The sequence below is a fragment of the Sebastes umbrosus genome, chromosome 1 (assembly GCF_015220745.1).
Source record: "Sebastes umbrosus isolate fSebUmb1 chromosome 1, fSebUmb1.pri, whole genome shotgun sequence".
NCBI classification, from domain to species: domain Eukaryota; kingdom Metazoa; phylum Chordata; class Actinopteri; order Perciformes; family Sebastidae; genus Sebastes; species Sebastes umbrosus.
In genome coordinates this window covers 41,851,243-41,877,760 of record NC_051269.1, presented here as the reverse complement: position 1 = coordinate 41,877,760, position 26,518 = coordinate 41,851,243, and the positions used below count along the sequence as shown (strand labels likewise).

Here is a 26,518-nt window from a genome sequence, read left to right as displayed (position 1 = left end):
TTTGTGCAAGTGTGTTTTCATTCCTGAATTAAGCATTCATATGGGCAGCGCATAAGAGGATTTGGGTTGTGAGAGTGTGTCTTTGTGTAGCCGGTAACATGGGTATGCAAGCGTGTGCATGTGTGAGTGTGTGTGCGTGTATGCGTCAGCAAAGTTGCTTTGTGTACTGATGTGTAGCCCTTTGCACCTGCTGTGGAGATAGGGCTTCGGCCAATCACAACAAAGATTGGGGGGAAGTTTGAGTGACACAACAGCGCTGTGTCTGGCTGAGATACGATTCATTCTGTTATCGCTCGCTCTCCCTCTTGCTCTCGCTCACACACACACACACTCCTTTCCTTTTCTCCTCTCTTCTCTACAGTAATCCCTTCCTCCCTTCCTCTCTTCTTTACATCCTTTCCGCCTTTGCTCTCCTCCTTCCTCCCCTCGCTTCTCTTCTATCCTCCTCTCCACACTGACCCTTGGTCATCCACCAATGAGGACCAACCAGACACACAAAAAGACTAATTAGTCTTGGCACAGCAACAACAAATCCCTCATCACCGGTGCTCACACACTCTAACAAACAGATGTACACCGCTTATGCGTTGAACGAGACCCACACAATCGGACCCACACACATTTTGCGCATTAACACGCACGTTTCCCGACGCCTCGTTTCCCAACGCACAGCTTGAGGCCACAGCAGCTGTGATAGCTGTTGTTTTGTTGCTTTTGTGAAGTTTTTGTTCAGCCACATCGTTCTGTGGCGTCATGTGTGTTTGTGTCTGTAACAGTATGAACGTGATAACCTTCCAGTGAAGTTGAATATCCTAATGAAGCTTATTGAGATGTTTCAATTAGCTGCTCGTCATGCCCCGCCACTCGCTGAGCTGTATTTGTCTGATGTGTTAAAAAAGATAATTCCAGTTTATCAATACTTGGGGTTTTATTATGGTAGTTTCTATCGCTGATGATAACATTGTATTGAACAAAATACATGCTGAGATCTGGGAACACGCCAACATCACGTCAACACAGCCAGACAGCATGAACTTCCATCAACGGCGAGGGTTGTTTACGATGAAAATAAAGGTTAGTCTCTTTCAAGTAACTCCAACGTAAACCCATCCGCGGCAATGTTAGACGCTCCGAGCAACTGCTCCGGAAGTGAGCAACAAAGTCTGTGTAGGGAGGACGTCGGGGTGATGGAAGGGTCAAACATACACAAGACTTTCACCCAGGAGGCCGCTGTTCCTGTCCCCTCTGAAACCAAAAGTCAACGTTGACTTATTTTAAGTTACGTAAGTACGTCACATACGCAATGTAGGCTATGCAACTGAAGTTACGCAACAAACATAGTTATTTTAACCACAATCTTTTACTAAACCTAACCAAAGTAGTTTTGTTGCCTAAACCTAAGTGACGTCAAGAGGTACCCAGTGCGTTAAAAAGTGATGCCAAGGGACCCTGACCAGGGTATGAAATTAGCATCCGCAACCCTGACAAATGTGGGGTAAATTGTTAGCAGTGGCGTGTAAAAGCCTCTGTCCTGGTGGACAGGAAAACGCTCAGGATGGGAATCGAGAATCGGTCCCTGCATGCCTCTGTGACTATCGATTCCTCTTATTGATGCTTTCTGATAGTTACACATGCACAATGACGTAACGCCATACGCATGCTCTAGTCAGTAAAAATGAGTATTCATCAAAGGTAAATTATAACGTTACCATGATGCGTTCCAATGTAATCTTGTAAAATGTAGTTTTGGGCGAGAAACTTGAATAAATCCGGTTGTTTGAAGGAGACGTTTTCACAGCAATATAAAATACACTGCTCAAAAAAATTAAAGGAACACTTAATCATCGCAGTATAACACCAAGCCTGTTAAACTTCAGGGATATCGATCTGTTCATTTAGGAAGCACAAGTGATTGTGAATCACTTTCACCTGCTTTGATGCAAATGAAAGTGACAAAAGGTGCAATGGAGAGGCAACGGTAAGACAACCCCCTTAAAGGGAACGGTTAAAAAGGGAATGTTTTTGCATGTGGTGGCCACAGACAGCTGCTCTCTCCTCATCTGCCCCGTTCTCTTCACAGATGAGAGCAGGTTCACACTGAGCACATATGACAGGCGTGAAAGAGTCTGGAGACGCCGTGGTGAACGTTACGCTGCCCGTAACATCATCCAGCATGAGAACGGGGCGCCAATGGCGAACCTGCCAATTCTGGTGTTCTCTGGCGAATGCCAATGGAGCTGCACGGTGCTGGGCTGTGAGCACAGGTCCCACTAGAGGACGTCGGGCCCTCATGCCACCCTCATGGAGTCTGTTTCTGACAGTTTGGTCAGGTCATTTTGTAGGGCAGTGGCAGTGCTCCTCCTGTTCCTCCTCACACAAAGGAGCAGATACCGGTCCTGCTGCTGGGTCGATGCCCTTCTAAGGCCCCGTCCGGCCATCCACGTGTAACGGCCTTGTATCTCTTCCGATGCTCTTGAGACTGTGCTGGGAGACGCAGCAAACCTTCTTGCAACCGCACGTATGGATGAGCCATCCTGGAGGAGCTGGACTACCTGTGCAACCTGATTGGGCTGCAGGTACCACCTCATGCTACAAGTAGTGACAAAACACAACACAAAACTAGAGAAGAATCAGTCAGGAAGGATAAGGAGAGAGCAGCTGTCTGTAGCCACCACATGCAACACCTGTCCCTTTTATGGGGTTGCTTGCTGTTGCCTCTCCATTGCACCTGTTGTCACATTCATTTGCAGCAAAGCATCTGAAGGTGATTCACAATCACTTGTGCTTCCTAAATGAACAGATTGAGACCGTTATACTGTGATGATTCCCTTCACTTTTTTGAGCAGTGTAGATATTAGAGAAAGAGGTAGGACCTGTTTAACTTCCTAACACTAGCTCTAAGCAGCTTATATATAAAAAACTACTAATGCCAAAAACGTTTTAATCAAAGCAAATAAATAAAAATACAATCATTTATTTCCTAATTATTTGAATTGTGTGTTATATGCAATTAACCACCATAGATGACAATAACAAAGTGCAGTACCTTACTGTATACATTAAATAGGGTTCCCCCCACCGGAAGCTACACTGGAATTTACCTTGCTTATGTTTTTTTGTGTGTAAAATATATCCAACATTGAATGACATCAGATCTAAAATGGTTATCCTTCATTTAACGCAGAGATTTCCAAAGTGGCAGATGGTAAATGTTCACCTTCTGCAGAGTTCAAATGACATTGACAAAAGTATGAAACGGTGTTAGAGGATTCAAATTTGAGTGTTTGCGAGTTTGTGTCAATCAGTGTAGAGTCATCTGTGTGTGGTAATGTGTGTGTGTGTGTGTGTGTGTGTGTGTGTGTGTGTGTGTGCGCTCACACCAGGCAGCTTCCCGCCCCGCGGCTGTGAGTGTGGGTGTGTTTTCTGGAGCCTCCGTGTCATTCGCCTCCAAACAGTAACAATGTTGTTGATCAGCAGTTGTTTACAGACCGCCAGGAGGATGGAACTAATTTGATCACTTCGTATTCCCCCGTCTCCCCCTCTCCGGAGACCGCTTCAAATTGAGCTCCTTATACGTTTCCTCGATAGCGGGCCGCCACAAGTTGATTCTGACAGCAATTATGAATATCGCGTTCCACTCAAGTGGTCGTGAGCCGAGGAATAATGAAGTTCTCACCATCATCTGTTCCCCCCCCCCCAAATCACTTAACTGCATCTTCATTAGGAACTTTGCAGCCCGGAGGAAACCACAGTGGGATTCGGATGAAAGACGTCGCGGCTACGCGGCGCTCAGGACACGACAGAGAATTAGATTTATTAGCCTAATTTCACCTTAAACTCCGTCACTGAAATTACATGAATTATAAATACAGCTGTCAGTGCAGGGTGTTTCAGGGTTTACATTGTTTAAATGGGTACTAATAGTTTTTACACTGAATACAATGATAGTTGACGTCTTCCTGCTCTCACCTCTTACACTTCAACTGTTCAACTACTTTCAGTGTTTACACACAACAGCACAATTCAACTACAGGGTTTAAACATTTCCAGCAGCTTACACTTTAAATGACATCCAAACTCCTTTTACTACTTCCATTTAAACTTTAAACCTTTTCGGTTGTTCAACGTCAACAGACACTTCACCTGCTTTCAGCTCCTGCTCTCCAACTGTTAGTTGAACTACTTTCAGTGTTTACTTACAAACTGGCAAGTCAACTGCCTCCAGGGTTTACACTTGTATCAAAGTATGTCCTTTTAATGCTAACACCTCAACTGACACTTCAACTGCTACAATTTAAACTGCAACTTCAATACAACATTTCATCTGCAAGCAATGAACATTTCACCCTGTTTAGTGTATTTTAGTATGAACAAGCACACTGCCTGTTCCAGTCGGTCTATTTTTTTGATTAATTAATTCATTGTTTAGTCTATAAATGTCAGAAAAAAATTAAAAGTACCATCACATTTCCCAGCGGCCAGGTGAATCCTACACATTGCTTCTTTTTGTCTGACCAACCAACCCACTCTCAGCAAATGGCGTACAAATAACACGTGTTTACACTTTGAAAATACATGCAATGTGTACGCCAAAGTCAAATTTTGCGTGCAGTTGATACGCAAAGCAGTCCAATAATATTAATGGAGACCGGTGCATCTTATATGCATGCAGCTTTGTCGACCTTGCTCTCGTGTTCAGAAAGGCTCGGACCTTCCAGAAATTTGTGAGATAACCCCAGCGATGAGGAGATACACGAGATGCAAGGAAGAATGTTGGACCAACAGTCCCATTTCTAAACCTTTCAATTTCCAATCATATAAAACAGTAATGCAGCAAATAAAAGTAAATTCTTTGCTTGAAATTTACTACAATGACTTGTTTATTGAAACAATGTCGATTACGTTTTTTGCCAAATCTCTAAATGATTGATTCACTTTTCAGCAGTGGTTGAGATGTTTTGGATATATTAGCTATTTCAGTATTCTTATAATAATTTACAAACAAACAATTAAATAAACTACAAAACCGAAAATCGAACATTTGTAGCTGTTTTCAAAAAGAAAATTGCATCTTTTCAAGGAAACATTAATTGTATCCAATATTTGTTAAAATTTTAAAAACATATTGGTCTGATAATCAGAAACCATATGGGTTATAAGAAAAGCCATATCACCGGTCCCTTTTCCACAGCTGAGTGTCAGCTGTTTTCACCTGGATAGACCTCAGGGACCCTCGGCCAATGAGGAGGCTTCACCCTGTCACAGACGACCATCACAGCTCTGTCTCTGGAGGTTAAACGACCTGTGTGTGTGTGTGTGTGTGTGCGTGTGTGTGTGTGTGAACGTCATCATATGTTCGAAGAAGAAAATAGTGAAACAGTGTGGAGTAGTGGCAGCAGAGAGGAGGAGGAGGGAGGAGGTGCTGACAGGCCAGAGGAAGGAGAAAACCCTCAGCTCCTGTGTGTGTGTGTGTGTGTGCGTGCGTGCATGTGTTTGTGTGTGTGTGTGCGTGTGTGTGTGTGTGTGTGTGTGTGTGTGTGCGTGTGTGTGTGTGTGTGTGTGCGTGCGTGTGTGATGAAATAAATATATAATAGAGGATTATTAAATCCTCCTTGTCACCTGCTGCTGTCGTCCTCTGATATTTCTCTAAGGTGCCACGTTGACAGATAACGATCACATTACGTGTCACACCTTTCTCTCTTCTGACGCCTCACCTCTCTCATTTCACTTTGTTTCATAATCTCTGGTATTTTTCTCGTCCTCACCTCTCCCTTTATTCCTGCTGCGTTTCCTTCTCTCTCCACTTCTACTTTCCTTCACTATTTAAGCCTCCCCTCTGCCTCTCGCTCTCTCTGACGGAGAGTTTGCTTACAGGAGAGTCAAAGAGGCTCTGAACAATCCCACAATCCCTCAGTGACTGGAGGAGCCAATAACTTCGTCTGGTTAACAGGGAGAAGTGACGAATTACAAGTCCTGCCAGGATAACACACACACACACACACACGCACATATATATATGAATGCATTCAGTCATGATGCAAGTGCGTTAAATAGCGAGCCAACATTATCAATGTTACAAAAGAGCAACATCAGATTTCTGTGATAAACAGAAGGACAAATAAAGACGGAAAACCCTCAGCTGAAAAATGTCTCTGATGAAGAAGGAACATAGACGGACCTCAAACCAAGTCTTCACCCTAAAATGTAATGATTTACGTTATGAGGACTTACTTTTTGTCCCCAAATGGTGGTCGTGTCCTCAGTAGGGATGTGCGTTCCAAGCAGAACTATTAAAAAATCACTGTGAATTAGTCGATTATTAGTTATTATTGGAATAATCGTCGCATGCATCACCTAAATTCTAAATAAAATGTCAAATGCCTGTGAACCAATGTGTGATAATTTCAGCTATATTGCCCGGCCCTAATAGAGTGCCATCCAAAAATGCACAGCAGTCAAAAAATATTATGGAGCATAGAATAATCCTTTCAGATTCAAATGATATCAGACACTAGAAATAACCTTTTCTTTAGTACAATTGGCTCTAAACTGTCATACCAATTCCCTAAATCTCATCATTTGCTCCGGGTCATGATTTTATCTTTACAAAGGGATCAAACAAATCTGAAGGCCATAATAATCTATGATGATAACCATGTGGAACTGCCAAACAATGGGCTATTGTCAGCACAATGAAATAGAAGAAAAACCTGTACAATAGGTTGAATCAAACTAGTGCGATCAAAATCGGCCTTGCAAAACGACTTTAATTCCCAAGAAAAATGCCAATGCAGCAATTAGCATATTAGATCTACATTGTTATGCATGATCAATAGTTTAATTAGTTTAATTAGTTTATCCTTTTTCGTTTTCTAAAGTCTGTGAAAGCGTAATATTTTCTCAACGAATAAACATCATACTAGTTTAGATATTGACCGTAATGAAAACATTTCTGCTTAAGGTGAGAGACTACAGGCAAAAACAGCGTTTTTAATGAACTGGTCAATTTTGAGATTTTGGGTTATTTTGCTTCTATAACACGTCTCATTTCAGACGAGTGGAAAGAAAACATCCACATTATACATTTAGGTGTTTATTTTACTAATGTGTTTATTTTCATCTAGATTTATCTGATAAAGTTAGCATTAGATAATGCCTCATTTGCATATCTAAACATACAATTTAAGAAAACTTATAATACAAAAAGTTAAGTAATATAATAATAATTAATTTTAATTTAATTTAATTGTAAGTAATCAAATAGGGAAGTTTTATGGTGATATATATTTAAGATTTTACCCTATTCATCTGTAATGTCGTGCAAAATGTATGGTATTTTACAATATATATCTTTAAAATTATTTTTTTCTCAGATTCTGAGACAGAAATCTCCAGTTCAGTAGCACCAAACTTTCCAGTTTCATTCTTATCTATATTCTGAAGGTTTTTACAGAGGGGTTTGTTCATATATCATTTATAGCCTGATTTATACAACATTTTATTCCTCAAAACATGACAAAAATCGATTTTTTAATGGCTGTTGACAGTATTTTCTGGATTGATAAAAATAGATATCCAAAATGACTTTGACTCTAATATGTGAACAAAATGAAACAAGAATTTTGAACCTGGCTTTATCCAATGTTCACATTTCTGTTCTGGAAATGTATGCAAATTAGCACATATTAAATAAGATAATGCCTCATTTGCATATTTAAACTTAAAATTAAAAAAAACATATAATACAAAAAATAATTGCCTTAATGTAAGTACTCAACTTAAAAAGTTTCTTGGTGACATTGATTTGTTAAAATGTTTTACCCTATTCACCTGTAGTGTCTACCCTTAAATATAAAGCTTTATAGTATCGACGTCTAGAGTTATCTGTTGGTTTAAGATTTTACATTTAAAAAAAGAAAATTAATAAATTGTTTAGTATCAGTTCACTATTATAATATATAATAATAATAATAAATAATAAATATAATAAATAAATAAAATAATATATTTGGTTTATTTTTTAATTTCAAAGTAAAGTAACATTTTGCTCATCTCTCTGTATTCACTATGTTGAGTGATACTGTCTTACATTATTACATAAACACAACATTTTCCATTAAAGTTAAAACAATTTTAGTTCTGTATTTATTGTTTTACCTGTGTTTGTTTTTCACTGGTTTAAGTGGATCGGACTCACTTGGAAAAAAGTATGTCATGTATTTCCATGTTAGGATTTAACTGCATTTAAATAAAAACGTGTTGCTAGTTGTGGTGCTGTTTGTTTAAGTTACCGGGTCACAACCGTCAATCAAGTCTGATCAGACCTCAGCTACACCGTCCTGATGAAGCAATAAAACCTGAAATAAATAAACAACAACCAGGATATTTATTTCCTAACTTTCATTTTGATTGTTAGTTGCTTGTTAGTCATAAATATTTTATGTTGCAAGGAAATATTGAAGATGTGAAACCAAGTTTTTTTAGGGGCTTTCAATTCCACTACACAAAACATTTTCAACATTTCTATCTGATAGAATAATGCAGAATAAAAATCTTTGGTTTTAATATTTTACTCATATAAACAACATCGTATAGCTTCAATGACGAGGTGAAACAGAATATATAAGTAAAGGATAATGTACAGCGAGCCGATCATTATTTGCGAAATGGACCCTGAATCATCCCGATTATTACAGATACTTACTAAAGAAATCTATAATTTTACACAAAATATTTCTAATAATATAATATAATAATAATAATAATATAACTATAATACTATTTATAATTCTATGAAATACAATATATTTTATATTATAATAAAATAATGTAAAAAAATGTTACGTTATTTAAAAAATATTTTATTGTTTCTGCTTAAAATCATTGTCCTCTCACTGTGTAGAGAGATCAGAACTGCGTCCATAGCAACGGTCTGTTATTGATAGCAGTGGTCGGATAAAAATAAATAACAGAATGGCGTAATTGACAAATCAGAATCAAGTATTCAACAAAGCCGTATAACACTGTCAGGTTGCGTCGGAAATTCCACACTAACATGCTATCTAGTACGCTAAAACAGTATGTGAGATATTTTAGTACACTGTTCTTGACTGTGATGAATTTGTTTTACATTGTTCTTTATAAATACATTACAGCAAATATGTATTGAATATGTTTTCTCATGTTTTTTTTTTTAATTTGTGGGGAATTAAATGCAAAAGTATCAGATTTTATTACCTTTTGTAAATAAACAGTAAAATGCCGGCACATTCTGTAAAATTAGGGTAAAACCCAGTTATCCAACTGTTGTGTGCTGTAATCCAATATACAGTAATACACTGTCAAAATAAATTAAAGTAGCTGCACTGTAAAATAACAGTAAAATGCTGGCGCCCTGCTGTTAGGTATTTTACGGTGAAATGTGTGAGTGTGTGTCTGAAACCTCGGTATGAACCCATTAGTACATGAATTGCGCATATCCGTTATATCCGGTGAAATATTACAGAATGCAAAAGCAGGACACTACCGCGGACTTAATATCCCACAATGCAATGCGGTAGTGATGACAATGTTCATGACAGATGTTGACGGACAGCTCTGTAACATCACTAATGCTTCAATTTAACTGTAGGTATAAGATTTCACTTTTCAAGACGTAATATATATTTTAAAGGTCCCTTATTGTAAAAAGTGAGATTTTCATGTCTTTAATATTATAAAGCAGGTTTAAGTGCTTTATAAATACTGTTAAACAATCAAAACGCTCAATATACGGAGAAATAGTACACACAGCCCGTATTCAGAAATTGTGCGTTTGAAACAAGCCGTTAGGATTTCTGTACATTTGTGATGTCACAAATATACAATATGTGTCCCAGTTTATTTCCTGTTGCAGTGTATGTGAATGACATCATCTGACAGGAAGTTAACATGGACCCAAACTGTTGCCTAGCAACGCAATTCCAAGCGTGTCAGACCTTTAATATAACTCAGACTTTGTTTCTCATAAACCGTTTTTTTGGTCACATGTGATTGGCACGTTTTACCATGGTTACACGTCTCCAACCGGCAAGGAGGCTCTCAAGATGTGACGACATGAATGACTGCTCAGTTCCTATGCATAGATACACAACGCTGTTTATTCTCACAACAGTATGTTGAACGATAGTACACGCATAATATGCTATTTCAGACGAATCCTCTGACTTCAGGGGGAAATAGAAGCGGGTAGTTGTATGTTAAAAGGTGACTGTAGTTGTTTCAGATGGAGCGTAATAGTTCCAGTACGTGTGTGAGTTTCTATTCTACTAGCTGAATAATGTTGTTTCTTACAAACTCAACCATAAATCGCATGAAGAGGCACAGCACAGTTCACAGACTATGGAGGACAGGCTGCGGTCCATTGACTGAGCAGAGGAATGAACTAACCCACATGTGCGAGTAGTACGCACCAACCCCTCCCTCCTCTCTCTCTGTGTGTGTGTGTGTGTGTGTGTGTCAGGCTTGGGTGGGCCGGGCTGAGCTGAGTAGATGTGACCAGCCTAAGTGTGTGTGTCTCATATCAGTGTGTCCTCGATCGCTCTCACTGTATGGGGCACTTTAGTCCATTCTTCACTGGGCACCGGGAGGCACGCATACACACTGAGACACACACACACACACACACATACAGTACACACCTGCACACATGTACTGTATGCACAACTACACACACACACACACACACACACACAGACTCAGTGTTTTGATGTAAACTCAAGTGGACGACGGGTCCAGTCAACCACTCCGCCAGACCTCTCTTTTTTCCTTCCTCTTTCATTGCCTCCCTCCCTGTGACACTTTTTAACGGCATGTCACGCAACCCTACACACACACACACACACACACACACACACACACACACATACACACCATGTCGTGCTCTCAGCCAAAGCTCTGCACCTTTGTCAGGGGAGAACCACTTAAGCACGCTCATATACACACACATATTCACGCACATTCATGATTTTTCTCTGCACACACACACACACACACATACATACAAGCCCCTTCACCACTTAAGCCATCTTCCTTTCACCATCTCGTGCCCACCCCAACACCACCACCACCCTCCTCCTCCTCTCTGTGTCTTGTCTGGTCTCGTGTGTGCGTGACTGTGGCTGGCTTTTGGCGAAGAGGGTGAATTAGCACGACGACCCAGTTTGGTGCCAGAAGAGACGAGACGTCAGCGGAGGATATATTGAAGAGCTCTTTGGAGGAAATCCACTCTCTGCTCCGGCTGCAGTGATGTAACGGTAAATAATAAAATACGGGGGTAAAAACATCACCTCCAGCTGAGGATTATCATAAAGCAAATTATTTCTATTTTCAGATGCTTTTTTTCACCCTTTAAAAAGATCATATCTCTCTACAACCTTTAGATAACTAACATCAATGTGTTACATTCAAATCAGCCCTGAAAAAATGTGGATCAAAATCAGTTCCATAAACACAACGTGACTCGCGGTGATTTAGTTTTTTCCTTCCAACCTTTTCTCTGCTTTCTTTACGGGCTCTGTTCTGCATTTCTGTGCTGATGCTAATTGGCTGCAACTAATTATAGAAAGTCTGCAAGTGGCCCTGTGAACTGGACACACACACACACACACTCACACACACACACACACACACACACTCACACTCAAAGCTTTTAAACACATTTTGACAACAAGCTCTCACTGCGTCGAACCAAGAGGCCACTGGCCTCAGATTGGTGAGACACAACAGAGATTTGTGAGCGTGAGCGTGTGTGTGTGTGTGTGTGTGTGTATGTGTGTGTGTTGGGAGGACGAAGAGGGGGGAAGAGGATGGGGAGGGTGCAAGCGAACCAGCGTTGCGTGTCTCGTTCGGCTCGTTTAGCTGACAAACTGCTTTTAGCGTTTAATTATCCATCGCTCTGTGATTAATAGGTTTTAATTACTGTAACCCATGGCAACCTGAAATATGCACGGGTCTCCACACGAGGTCGAACCAATCAAAACCCCCCAATGATAATCAAAAAAGACAAAAACAAACACAATGTGTTTTCAAAAGAGGAAAAGAGAGGATCAAGAATGTTTTGCATATCAAACTGATTCTTCATTATGAGAGGCTGAGTGAGAGAGAGACTCTCTTTCTCAGTATTTACCTACTTGAGAGAAGCGTCAGGCCTCAGACAAGCTTTTGACCAGACCTTGAACTTTTTTTTGCAGCCTGAACTTCAAACAGACTTTTTGATTCACTAGAAAAGGTTAGAACCTTTTCCAAATGCATGTGTTGCTTCGAGGGGCTCTTTTACATTCTGGAGACACATTTGTGCTGATGCTCTGAGCTCAGAGGAGAGTTATAGAAACGGGACAACTCGGATGCTTACTGTACATGGTTTTGTTGAGAAAATGATTTTTTCTAAGTATAGAAGACGGTGTTAGAGTTTTTAATCGAACCAAAAGGGATCCTCAGCATCCTCAGCAGAATAGATTCAGTTCTGTTGGTCTGGACCAAAGACAAGATGGATTCACTTCTGGCCCTTTACTTCTGGACCGGTAAGTGTTCACATGGGCTCTTTACAACCGAGAGGTGTAAATATGAAGTCAGTCACAGGACAGTTTTGGCGTCTCTCCTTCATGCCTCTCAGGTCGTATCTTGATTGAATTTCGTAAATGAGTTTTTTACGTGACTGTGTTAACTAGGGGTATAATTAATACAAATGCATTATTCTGAAATGTGCAGCTCTCTGAACCAGCTGTCTCCTACAAAATAACGTTCACATACAACTAAACTGCATTCTCAATTACATTTTCTCCTGGATTACGGCCACAGTTTTAAACTAGGGATGCACCGGTACCGATACTGATATCGGATATCAGGCTGATACTGACTCTAATAGCTAGATCGCGTATTGGTGACAATGGGGCCGATCTATTCAATTCAATTCTATGTTTATATACTATATACATTATATACTGGAATTTAGAATTTTGTTTCTCCTTGTGAAGACTTTTTACCAAGTTGCTGGTACATGATTTATTATTTTAATAGTAAATAAAAATTCAATGAATTTAAATCTATTTAATTATTTGCTACATTTGGTTTTAGAAAAGTTATGAAACAATGTTAAAGTCAGGCCTGAGGCCTTTACACATCAAAGTATGATCCCAGTCACTTCCACACAGCGAGGCTAAACTCCTGGTTAACGTCTGTAAATTGAAACAAAACGCAACAAAACTACTGGGATAGGTTTAGCAAAAAAAACAACAACATCATTGTTTGACTGTGTTCGTTACGTTATTAAACTACGACTGTAGATTAAAGCTGAGCTGTAGCTCACCTGGTAGATCGGGCACCACATGTATCAAAGCTACCGCAGCGGCCAGGGGTTCCAATCCAACCTGTGACCCTTTGCTGCATCTCAACCCCCCCCGCCCCCCCTCTCTCTCTCTCTCTCTCCCTCTTTCAGTACTATTTCTGTCACTCTCAATAAAAAGGCATAAAAGTTCAAAAAAATAATCTTTAAAAAAAAATTAAAAACGTGAACGTTGACTTTTAGTTTCACACGGGACACCAACAGCGGTCTCCTGGTTAAAGGTCCTGTGTCTGGTTGACCCGTCCACCTCCTCCCTACGCTGACTTCCGTGGACTATCATTACAAACTTATTTGTGATACGTCAAAAACAAACGGATTACGCGACAAAACACGTTTTACGTCCAGGCAGGTCGGGTCTCTAAATCGGAGAAAATTATTAATTTGGTTAACACTAAAACATTTCAGCACCGCCCAAAAACGTTCTTTTGCCATTGCTAAAACATTATTCATGACATTAAATAGATTTTAAATTCTGTATTAAAAAAATCAAAAAAAAAATCCAATCCCGACCCGATTCAATCCAGGGGGGAGAAATTAGAACCTGGCTCGGCCCGAACACGGCCGGTCGGGCACAACAGGGTTTGTGCAGAGAATCAAAGCTCTAGTTTGGCCCTTTGTTCTGCACCAGTTAGAATGACAAACCAAACCAGCGAACACACCAGAGTCCGTTTTACCAGCACCAAACAGGTTAGGTATATGAAAGCACGCTGAGTCTACTCACCCACACAGGAGTCTCTGTGTTCCTCGAACCCGGCGGAGCACACACACCTCCCGATGGGAACCAGCCACTCCCCCTCGGCGCTGCAGTACATCTTGGGCGTGTCCCTCTCCTCCGCGTGGTCCACACACTGACCCCTGACCTCCACCAGAGAGGATGAGTCGGCGCCCGTCACCACGTCGGTGAACACGGCCAGGTTGCGGCTCACGCCCACGCAGCGTTTGTAGTACACCCGCACGGAGGTGAGGGCGATGCAGGCGCCGATGTCCTGGAAGGCCAGGTAGAAGCCTCGTCTGCTCAGAGGGCCCACGCCTCGCACCTGGAAGAGAGGGGATTCAGTTTGACACTTCCATCTCACACACTTCAGGTCATCATGAGAGTTTAAACAATGACAACAAATACAAAATAAAATAGATCATTAACAAGAGTCTGTGTGCTCAGGTTTCCGTTTGTTTAGGGGGTGAACACTATTTACTGTGTCTGGAGCAGCATCACGCTGGATGTGGTTATGGTCTTTTTGACAAGAATAATGAAAGGAAACACTAAAGGCTGCAGCTGTGTTGTCAATTGTGTTTCAAGGGCAACATATTTTCTTTTCCAGATTACGATTGTTTTTGACGTGTCACAAAAACATTTCCAATCACAGTCCGCGGAAGTCTGCTTGTCAGGGTGGATGGATGTAGAGCACTGTTCGTGTCCGCGTAAAACCAGGTCAACGACTTATTTTAATGCCACATTCTTACTTAATCTTTTACTAATCTTTTACTGAACCTAACCAAGTAGTTTTGTTGCATTTTTGTTTTGCTTTCTTTCAGTTCATGTTAACCACGTGTTTAAAACTGCGACTGTAATCCGGGAGAAAAAATAAGTTCCTCAAAACATAATTGAGAAGGAAGTTTAGTTGTATGGCAACGTAATTGTTCAGGAGGAGATTTTCAGGGCCTTTAATTGATGCCTTTTGTTGTGAAATACTGGATAGATTTACTTTTTCTAACCTCTAAAAATGATTTAAATGTTCTATGGTGGAACAACTCACAATTCATGACAACAAGACGGTGCTTTGTTTTGACTGTACACAGGATACATGAACATATTGCGTATTTATAAGACCTCCGTGTATTTTGTTGATTTAGGAGCCGTACACGTGGCGCGTCTTTTGCACGCTCAAATCCTTTGTTGTCAATCTAGAGGCTTTGCAGGGACGCTCAAAAAATGAGAGCGCAAGTGTTCCCAAGCACCTGTTTTTCGGGCTACGACGGCTGCGCCCCAAGATAAAAATAGTTCAACTCACGCCTCCGGACCGCCACACCTGTGTTTATGCCCAGTCTTCCCCAACTTCAACTGGCCCCTCCCCCCCTTTCTCGCCTTCGGTCCCAGCCACCAATCAGCAGCCTGCATGATCTGCAGCCTCACCTGATAAAAGACAGGGCGGCTGTGATTTAATCTGAGCAGTCCGCCTCTCTGTCTCTCTGTTGTATGTTAACCTGTCTGATAGTAACTTCGTTAATGTGTCGGTTTAAAGGTTAACTCGTGTATGAGACACTCGTTAAGTGGTTTAATTTGGGGCAGTAGCATAATTTATTTAGAAATACATTCCTTACAATAAGTGTGCACCACAAGTAGTGTTTTCAATGTCTATTTCCACACCAGTTAGTTATGGTGGCTGCCTAAATGTATTTTTTTTTCATAAAGGTAAGATATAGTGCAGTCATATAGTGCGTAACCCTTCCTTTGTTCCACGCCTCTCTCTTAACTCCTTTCTCTGTTGCTTTTTGCTAACACCCTACGCTAAACAATACACGGTAGTGTTTGCCTCATTACATCGGCAGTCTCGTTGCTTCATTTATCCCTCGACATTTACAGGGTTGTAACAGGAACGCTGCAGTGCGCATCACATGTCATGCGACGAGGAACAACGGCAGACTATTTTACCGGCTTTACCCTTTCTGTCGGAGGATGGCACAACAACCGGTTGAAAGGTCAGACAAACTGACAGAGAAATGAAGCAGAAAGTTACTGTGAGGGATTTACGGTGCTGGAAATCCATTTATCTTTGTTTGACTGTGTTTAGTTTTAGTCAGTGAGACTTTTACTGCTAAATTACCGCAGCTTCATCATCGTCGGAAGGCACGGCATGAGCCAACCTCCCAGGCACATTGGAAAGAAAAAACGGGTTTTGGACGCGGCATGTGTACGTCCCTTTTCTAGACGACTTCCTAGAGTTTGAAAGTTTTTCTCACTCTTTTCATACTAAGAGCTCAAACAGCGGTTTTGCCGCAGAGGTTTCCGAACAAAACAGGTGGAACAGTGTGAACGCAGCCTTAATTAATCTCTGGACTGGTGTTTGGTGTTGTGCTTTGGCAGCAGTCATTAATCAACTGCCTCGCTTCCAACAACAACCTGGAAACATGGATGTTTTTACATTTTTATAGGCTTGTTTTTCATCTCATATCACACTTGATTATCTTGTTAACACACAGGAACTGATTCAAAACATTATTTAAAAAGTTTGGAGTGGAAGCGTATGAAAATATAAGTAAAGGACATCTTTTTTTTACAGGCGGTAAGGCGTATTAACCTGGAGCAGTCTCCACATGCTGAAACAACATCACTACTGATCAAGCTTTGTTTGCAAACGGATTTGATGGATTGAATCGATTTTTCACTGTCAAGCTCCTGATACATAAACACTGTGTTAATTAGACAGCTCATTATGAGTTTTGTGGATCTTTCTGGGCTATAATGGGGATGATTTTGTTGCCTTTTATCATGTGAATGTCAAAAATGAAATCAATGTTGTATAACCAAGATCAACAGTTGTCATTGTTATGGGCAGTGCCATTGGATGGACGGGTCAAATAAACACAGGCCTTTCACTCAGGAGACTGCATGTTGGTGCCCCGTGTGAGGCCAAAAGTAAACAACTTATTTTAAGTTTCGTCCGTAGCTTAAAGTCAGGGTTGACGATGTTCCCCAGTCTAAACTATTTGTTATATTGGTTGAAATGGTCTTTACACCCCGACAGCGATCTATTACTGATGAGCTCTGAAAAAGGACCGGAAAAGAGACGTCATCTGTAGCTGCTGTAATCCTGTAAAAACGTCTACCAATCACTGCCTCGCGGTCCGCTCTGAAAGAACCAATCAGATGCCTCCCTGCCTCCCTGCTCGTACTCTACCCTTGGCGTGCACCAGCCTGAACTCAAAGCGCGTCGCCGCCGCACGTTTCCTGGAGAATGGAAGAGAAAGCTCAGCCCTGCAGTAGCACTGCCGCGGTTACTTGTCATGAGGTAGCGTTGTTGAGCTGAGGTCCTCTCTCCGCTCTGTGTCTGTGAAGTAGTTACGATGCGGCGGTGCTCATGCATGTGTGTGTGTGTGTGTGTGTGGGGGGGGGGCGTTGCCTTGGAACGAGCCCCGAGGGGAGGTGGGTGGGGGTTTAGACGGAGCTCCTGAGGCGATGCTACTATGCTATGATGTTTGACTAAACCTGACCAAGTGGTTTTGTTGCATTTTTGTTTTGTTTTGTTTCAATTTACAACGATAACCATGTGTTTAAAACTGTGACGGTAATCTGAGAGAAAACATGACAGCAGCCACTGTGAAGTAGTATATATATATATATATATCTAACAGCCTTTTGTGGCAGATTAATAAAGGAAAAGATTAAAAAGTCAACAACAAAGCCCCTTGTACCAACAAAACCACAACCTAATTGAAGTTTGTTTGTTTTCTATACCTCAGGATTAATGTGCAGCAAATGTAAAGACAGTGTACAGTGAATTACACCACGTCTTTCAGATCTTCATCTTGGTAACAATGTAAGGTATCAATAAAAGAGCACAGCTCCACCATCCAGTATCAAATTTGAAGCGGTTATCAATATCAAAGTATTTCCCATGATACTGAACCAAGCCCTGCTGTTTGTTTTCTTTAACAGAACGGAGCTCTAAACAGCCTGAGTGACGAGACCGGAGGAGGCTCTCCGGGGCTCTACGGGGCTCTGGATGTTTCCAGCATTGTCTTGAACTCCTGCGGAGGTGTACGTGCTGAGAATCTGAATACGCTTACAATCCAAAGTGAGACGTTGCTTCAAAGAGCCCGGACTGACATTGTACCTGTTGTATCAATCAGTATTCATGCTGTTGTTGTTTAGCGTTGTTGCTCATACCTCAGTGTTGAGTTTAAGTCTGCGGACTCCCAGGTCCACCCCTGTGAAGCTCTCGTCAGCAGCGATGGTGTCGATCTTAATGAACTGGTTCTCCCGTACGGCCGAGCCCACTGCCCTGTCGGACTCGTAGTAGTACAGGTTGAAGGTTTCCTGTGGAATAAACCAGGTAGTGTGAGTACCGTATGTGTGTTCAATGAGTAGAACATTATTACCCAGTTTACTCTTAGTACCTTGCAGGTGCCCAGTACTCCAGGCATGCTGTTGCAGTCTCTCAGGGTGAACTTGACCTCGATGTAGATCCTCCTCGCTCCGTCTCGAGGGAGCCAGCCCGTCCTCAGCCAGTTGTTCTGGCTGGGGCTCATCACATTACAGACCTGTACAGAGCAGGTGTCATGATCAGCAACTCTAGCAGCAACATACATCATCAATAAAATGAAAACATTACAGTCTTTAAAGGAGCGAAGTGGGGCTGATTCTTTCCTCTTTTTTGTTTTTGAAAGATGTCCTTTGTTCCTACTCCTGTGTGGTGATCTATTTCTCTTGAAGAGCAGAGCCGCTGGTCTTCACACAGCCAAGTCACCAGGAAAAAATGCTGGCATTTTACGTTTCTTCAAACCACGGATATGTTGAATGTGGACATTGTTTTTTGATTGTGGGCGTTTTTGCATTTGGGCAGAGCAGGTGACTATTACAATGAGCAACGCACAGAGCAAATAACCCAGTATGTGGAGCGGCCGTTATTGAAAGTTACGTGTTATAATAATGAGTTTAAAAGCGAGGAAGTCCACAAAGGGCAGGTGGGACAGGTGGTTGATGGGTCAAACACACAAAGGACTTTGACCCAAGACACCGCTGTTTGTGTCTCAAAAAGTAAACCAAAACCAAAACCAAACACTGACTTTACAGTCTGCAAAGTTACGGTTGTTACGTTACGTTATTAAATTATTTTTTTAACACAAACCATGGTCAGAAATGTCGACATTGAACGTATCCCGTGGTTTATAGAAACGTACAATGCCAACATTTTTTCTTGCGACTGGGTTGCTTCACTACAGCTAATATGTATTCAGGTGAGGCCTGAGGTGACGTGAAGATGAACCTGCACTCAGAATGATATACTGATGGAAAGGTGTTACTCACAAATCATAAAACGTTTAGCAACTTGAGTTTGTTCTACAATTAAAAACCACCACTTGGATATTTTATAGGCTGATTCTTGTATTTTTCTTATGTGACTCAAATCATTTCAATTGAACCACTTTTAAATGAATTGCTAAATCATCAATTAATCATGTGTTTCCCCCACCAGAGTGTTATTGGAGAACACTTTGAAATTGCATTTAGATCTTCATATTAGGAAGTAAAAGTCAGAGACTATAGGGCTGCAACAAAAATGTTCTTTTCATTATCAATTCATCTGCTGATTAATCTACCAATTAACCATTTGTTCCATACACACTGTTGCTCTAACCAAGGACTTTGCCATGCGTAACGTCAAAAGGAAGGCTACCTTTTGGTGATACAATTTCTGTATCGTACATTATTGATGCATTATTGTATGCACATTAAGCGTGGCTGATGTTTGTGCAGGTTGGACGGGGGATCTAGTTGAGTCATGATGGTGCTTGGAAGGAGGGCCTTGAAAAAGTCGTACCCTCGGGGTCTTTAATAGTACTTTAATGCGGCCTTGAGTCTATATGTCAGGAAATAGTACAAAAATAAATAAATAAATGCCCATTACAAATATCCAGAGCCCAAGGTGAAGTCTTCAACTTACTTTTAAATTCAAATTAAATTTAATTTGTTCAACCAACAGTCCAAATATCATATATAATATATATATAGGTATTAAATATGAATTCAATTTACTACACTGAGAAAACCAGCAAAAAGTCATTTTTAGGAAGCTGAACTACTGGCTTTTATCAAAATTGTTGCTATCAACTCATCTATTAATCAACTAATAATTTCATTTTTATTATAGACAATATGATTTAACACTAAGTTCTGAATAAACAAGTGTCAGGGACATTCTTTTTTGGTGTCTGGTCAATATATCCTGGGGTTAGGTGGGGTACTTGAACTCTTGCTACTGTATGTGACATATTTATACTGAACTATGTACTGAAACAAAAACACCTTCTTAATACTGAAGTACAACATTGAAAAATGACTAAGTAAGTTGTCTCCACTTTAGTACACCAGCAGGAATTGTTGTATAATCTTTACTTAATGAAAAGTATTACCATATAATCTAACAAATATTAAAGCTGGTGATTAATTATCATCAAACTTAATGTAGAACAGTTTCCCTGAGATCAAAGTGATATATTCCACTGATGTTCTTGTAATAATTAACTTTAATAAAACACTGAGAACATTACACACCTGGTACGTGTGGATAGGGCTGAAGTACTCGTCCATCTCATTAATGGCGTCCCACTGTGCAGAGAGAAAAGGAAAAAAGAGAGAGAGAGAGGGAAGCATTCTTGGGTCAGTCACATGTTCACACATCTCCACGTTTTTCAGATTCATATTCAGCAAATCACTCTGCTGCTGTCTAAATTTCCCACATGACCGTCTGTGCCTACGTGCCTCCCTAACCACATCGGAAGATTATTATTAGCTCTGACTTCAAATGAAACATGTGATGAGTCCTGTCACACAGGCGGCGGTCATGCTAGTGTGGCAGGTGTATGGTATGACGGCGGTTCCCGATCTATTTTACTTAAAGCCCCCCCCCTACCTGTATCTAAGAAAAGCTGAGGCCCTCCAACCCCCGACGTCATCACCCTAAAAAAATGATAAATCCTCAAAACAAAATCCTCAATTTGAATAAAGTGATTCAGTGTATTAAATTAGTCCTTTTTTATTAAATCAACTGTCTTTAATGAACAGAACTCGTCAGTTTCGTCAATATTAAGTGATGACGTCTTGACGTATTCGCCAAGTGAATGCAGATACAAATACATAATATGATCCTTTTTTTTGTACCGACTATATTAATTTACTATAATAGTGTTAGAGCCAAAATAGATTGTTTTTTGTTATAGTAAGCTATATACGTATATAAGCTGAAATATAGCAAATAGGTTTTTGACCAAAGTGGAAATGTTGTTTTTGAATGGCTAAACGCCAACAAATATGGATTGAAGCAGAATATTTCTTTAGATTTTGCTATTAAGTAGCAAAATATACACTTTTTTTAAAATAGTTTTATATACAGACTTTTGCATAAATTATCCAGTAAGTATGTTTTTATGATTTTAGTTATACATGAGCAAATCTAATCTTGACAACCTCAGAGCAGACGAATCCCCCCTCAGAGGATGACGCACACTTTGACAGTCAATCTGAACTGTAGAGACTTTATTTTTGCACGAGGTTAAAGATCCATCATCTCATTCACTTTCTCATATTCTTTGACTAAAAGCATAATTTGATAATCTCAATAAACATTGTCAAACTGTGATTAATGGTGGTTTTAGATATGCTGATGCATTCTGTCCGGGCGAGCAAGGGTTAACACACGCAATCATGTGTTCTACATTTCAGCATGTAGGAATTCGCTTAATGTAATTCCAACGGGACACATTTTCCTTTAATGAGAAGCCCCTCATGTATGTGATTAGATTTACATTGTTTACTGAATGCCGCCAGCGGCCAATAATAGAATTACGAGGAGGAACCGTAAGTGAAATGTGTTGGTATTTCTAAATGTGTTAATGTGCGTTACACCTCTCTGCACCTATACTGCTGTACATCTAGCACCCGGAGGAAACTCAATCACAGGAAGCCGTCTGCTGCGCTCCCCCTCCGAGTGTATTGTGAGGAGATATAAGCTGTGCTCCCAGAGGGCCTCTATCTACAGATGAGGAGCCCAGGAAATGCCCAGATTTCATGTAGTGGGATGCACGGGAAGATTACATTCAAATTCAGATTTGTTTGAATGCATCGGTGGGGTATGTACACAGGCACACGTTGGCAGTGTAGGCCGACATGATTGAAAATAATCTTCTTTCCATGTACAGATCCCAGCCCCACTCAACATGCCAGTCAGACCATTTTTGCTCCAGACAGTACAAACATAAACAAGGAATTTATGCATGCATTTGAGTTGTCACTTTAACCCCCTGAGACACGCGGCCACGACCAACTTTACTGTCTTTCAGAGGCTGTAGCAGGTTCCGATTTAGAGCTAGAGTAGAGGTACAGATATCATGAAACAAGAAAACCCAACGAATCCATTGGTACCAACCATGTCATGCTTGTTGGGAAGGAGGGTAAATAACGCTCCAAAGTTGCAAATCTGAATTTTGGCGAGGAAAAACTAGCATTGACTATTTTTGCATACTGGGGTCTCTAAACTTCAGATGATGTGCACCACTTCTATGTGACATATATTGCTGACCTGCTACCTCCCCATAAAGTCCCCTGTACCCCCCTAAAAAAGACAAAAATGGGTCTATTGTGAGGTCTTGGATAAACAGTCAAATCAGTCATTCTGACTGTCTTTAGTCAGACTTAAAGTCCTGGTAAAGCAAAAGTAAATATGTGCTCTGAGTTTGTCACACCACAGAAAAATTAATGATTAAAAAAATTGCCAATTGTTTCTATTGCTAATGCTATTGGCAGAGCATGCACATCAGAGACTTCCGCTGGCCAAACCAGCTAACGTCTGGTTTAGCGCTCTTACCAAATGTTATCGGACTGAACTGATCAGATTCTGATAGTGAAATGGGTCATTTTGTGGGGGTTGTAACGCTCAAAATGATTTAGCCACTGTTTCACAGCTGCAACAGTATCGACGGAGTAGGCTACGGTGGAGCCTATGATGTAAGCACAAGTTAACTACAGTAACTTAACTTCTTCAGTCTCATGGAGACGGGTGTGATTGCAGCCACAGCAGAGCGTTCCTGTCACACATGTGCACCCCGAATGACAGGCAAAGTAAGAGGTGGAGGTAAACAGACGGGGCTGGATGGACATGTAGAAAAGTTTTTTTGCGGTTCACCGGCCCACAGATGTGGCGAATTGATGATGAATTGTGACATTTGTTTTTTCATCTAGCACATCATCATGTTGAATCTTTAAATTGTTCAATACTTTACATGACAACACATTCTCACTCCCACTCAAATACCACCGCTTGGTCAGTGTCTCTCGGCATTGGAGACCGACGCACTGGTTACCCCTTTTGGGTTACTTTTGGACGAACCAGGGACGGCTTGTCAATATACGCTCCTTACATTCATAGTGCCCTTTCTAAATAACCTTCTGTTTACACAGGAACTTAGGTTTAGGCAACACAGCCACTTAGTTAGGGTTAGGAAATGGTCGTGGTTGACATTAACATCACTGATTAGCGACTTACGGGACTCATGGGGCTGATGATACCGATGAGTCACGTGGTCTCCTGGTTAAAAGTCTTGTGTTTGTGTTTGTTCACATCTCAACATCTTACTGCTGCACAGAAACACTTCACACCTTCTACTTATGGTTTTCATTGTCAGCACAAATCCAGTTGCACAGTTACATGGTACATTGATGTCAGGGGTAAAATATCATCCCTACGTGCTCCTGTATTAGAAGTAACCCACCACGGTTCAGTCATAGAGGAAATAAGGATGTTCTGTCAACTGGTTTATTCATGGTATCACGGAGACTCTATTGCAGGGTGTCAAAAGTTCATGCAAACAGCTTAACCCAAACTCCAGGGGAATGAGAGCAACTCTCTTCCTTCTCTACTCCTGTTGAAACAGGATATTTGCATGTGACATACGGCGAGGAGAGGCCATTCATACGGATAGAACAGTAGGATATCAGTTAACAAAAGAAACTGAGATTTATAGATAAAAGGGTGCATTGATGTAAGACACTGACCTCTAGACTGGCTGAACTGGGTGAATGTAACCGTGTAAACAGGGCAGGACCGCGGCATAGACCGAGGAGGAAACCAACTAGGCCCCTTTCACGGGGGCCCAAACTTTCTTTCCATAACCTCCCAATGTTCAAGTCTGAGCAGGACACTGGAATGTTTGATCATCTAAAATGAAATTATACACACATCTGAAAATATTTACAACAATTGCAGTTAAAGCGTATTTAGCTAATGTGGTGTATTTCCAAGTAAAATGCACATGGACGGGTAAGGTTCCCAGAGTTTTATCAATCAATTGGATCGCTCAAAAGTGGACTTGGTTTAGTGAGCATGGACAACCCAGTCGCCAGAAAAAATGTTGGCATTGTACGTTTCTGCAAAACGACAGGATATGTTGAACGTTGACATATCAGCCTCATATCACGCTTGCAGATACACACAATGCCGTGTGATTAACGTTGTGAAACAGTTGGTTAGGTTTAGGCAACAAAACTAGTTGGTTAAAGTCAGAAATAATGTCTCGGTTTGTGTAGAAATAGCTCAACAACGTAGCGTAACAACAACGTAGCGTAACAACAACGTAGCGTAACAACAACGTAGCGTAACAACGTAGCGTAACAACGTAGCGTAACAACGTAGCGTAACAACGTAGCATTACAACGTAGCGTAACAACGTAGCGTAACAACAACGTAGCGTAACAACGTAGCGTAACAACGTAGCGTAACAACGTAGCGTTACAACGTAGTGTAACAACGTAGCGTAACAACGTAGCGTAACAATGTAGCGTAACAACGTAGCGTAACAACAACGTAGTGTAACAACGTAGCGTAACAACGTAGCGTAACAACGTAGCGTAACAACGTAGCGTAACAACGTAGCGTAACAACGTAGCGTTACAACGTAGTGTAACAACGTAGCGTAACAACGTAGCGTAACAATGTAGCGTAACAACGTAGCGTAACAACAACGTAGTGTAACAACGTAGCGTAACAACGTAGCGTAACAACGTAGCGTAACAACAACGTAGCGTAACAACAGTAACAACGGTAATAATGTAACTACCATAAATAAACATCAACTACACCTCCCTCACCAACGTTCAGGATAATTGGGAGGTGGAGGATGAGAGTGAAATGAATAAATTAGAGCACAACCACGCTCTTATATCTTCTAATGTCTTCTGTGGCTCTGGAGGAGCTTTCTTTACCCACATGATGACCATTTGTTTACTAAATATCAAATGCTATTTAAAACACTTTGTACAAGTCCGGAGAAGTAGCGCGCAAGCGTGAGACTGTTTATGAGGAAGTGTTTTAAATGGTAAGGTTTTAGCGAAGATGCATGTGTTTGGGAAGTAGTGAGCATACGACTGGATAAATGAGACTTGGATTATACTGCACCAGTTGTGTGTAAACGAATGTTTTGATATTATTTTGCTGTTGTTAAAAATAACCTCTATTTACTTCAGTTCACTCTCCCCATCTACCGATTCATGCAGACATCTTCAACCCACCCACTGCCCGTCTTCCATGTAGACGACCGATTGGGAAGAATACCCCACCAGCTGACTTCACCACCCAATCAGCCCAAGGATGTCCCAAACAAACATCTGGTGTCAGACCCCACCCAACAGGTCCCCGGCACCAACCTGCCAAGGATACAGTGGTCAACCCTCCATAGATTCAGGTCCGGACATGCCCCCCCCCCCTGCTTGGCCAGCCTTCACAAATGGGGCAGCAGCCCAAGCCCATTGTGTGCTTGTGGAGAGGTGCAAACAATGGAACACATCATTGAAGCGTGCCCGCTCCACAGTCTAAAAGGAGGGTTAGTCACCCTCCATACAGCAGACCAGGAGGGAAGCGCCTGGCTCGAGGACTTTGCATTCGCTAAATAAATAAATAAATTCATCAAGACTTTTCTTTGTTTTTTTTTTTTGTATTCTTCGTTCACGGTGGAGGCATGCAAGAAAAACAAAGTCTTCCTCACAAATTCAAGGTAACACGGGGGTGAATTAATGATATATAAATGGTAATTGTGTGGGTTAAGTATTCCTTAAAGTCTGATGAAAAGAACCCTGATGATGTCATCAGGGAAATCTCAGTTTGGGTTTAAGGATTTATGGATTTAAAATTGTGAATTTTGACCACTCTTTTATTTTGTTTCTTGCAAGTCCCAAAGTTTATGGAAGTGCAGTATACTAAATCCATTGAGCACCCCCTTTAAGAAAGCAAAGATGCCGTTTTAAAATGTGGAGGGGGGACCCAAATGCTGCATTTTACTTCGGGCGCCAAAAAGTGTAGTAGCAGCCCTGTGTGTTAATGTAAAGCAGGCCGCTGCAGGAAATGAGAACGGTACTCATTTAATAAAATA

At 41.0% G+C, this 26,518-nt stretch overlaps 1 protein-coding gene across 5 annotated transcripts in view; it reads right to left on the bottom strand.

Annotated features, from left to right (window-relative positions):
- Positions 1-26,518, bottom strand: part of epha8 (eph receptor A8) — a 132,230-nt gene that overhangs the window by 46,873 nt on the left and 58,839 nt on the right. For all 5 annotated transcript variants that reach the window (XM_037783475.1, XM_037783453.1, XM_037783458.1 and 2 more), the window contains exons 3-6: positions 20,655-20,708; positions 18,497-18,640; positions 18,267-18,416; positions 14,103-14,418 (exon numbers count right to left, since the gene is read on the bottom strand). In XM_037783475.1, coding sequence (XP_037639403.1) covers positions 14,103-14,418; positions 18,267-18,416; positions 18,497-18,640; positions 20,655-20,708 — 664 coding nt within the window. The remainder of the gene's footprint in view (positions 1-14,102; positions 14,419-18,266; positions 18,417-18,496; positions 18,641-20,654; positions 20,709-26,518) is intronic.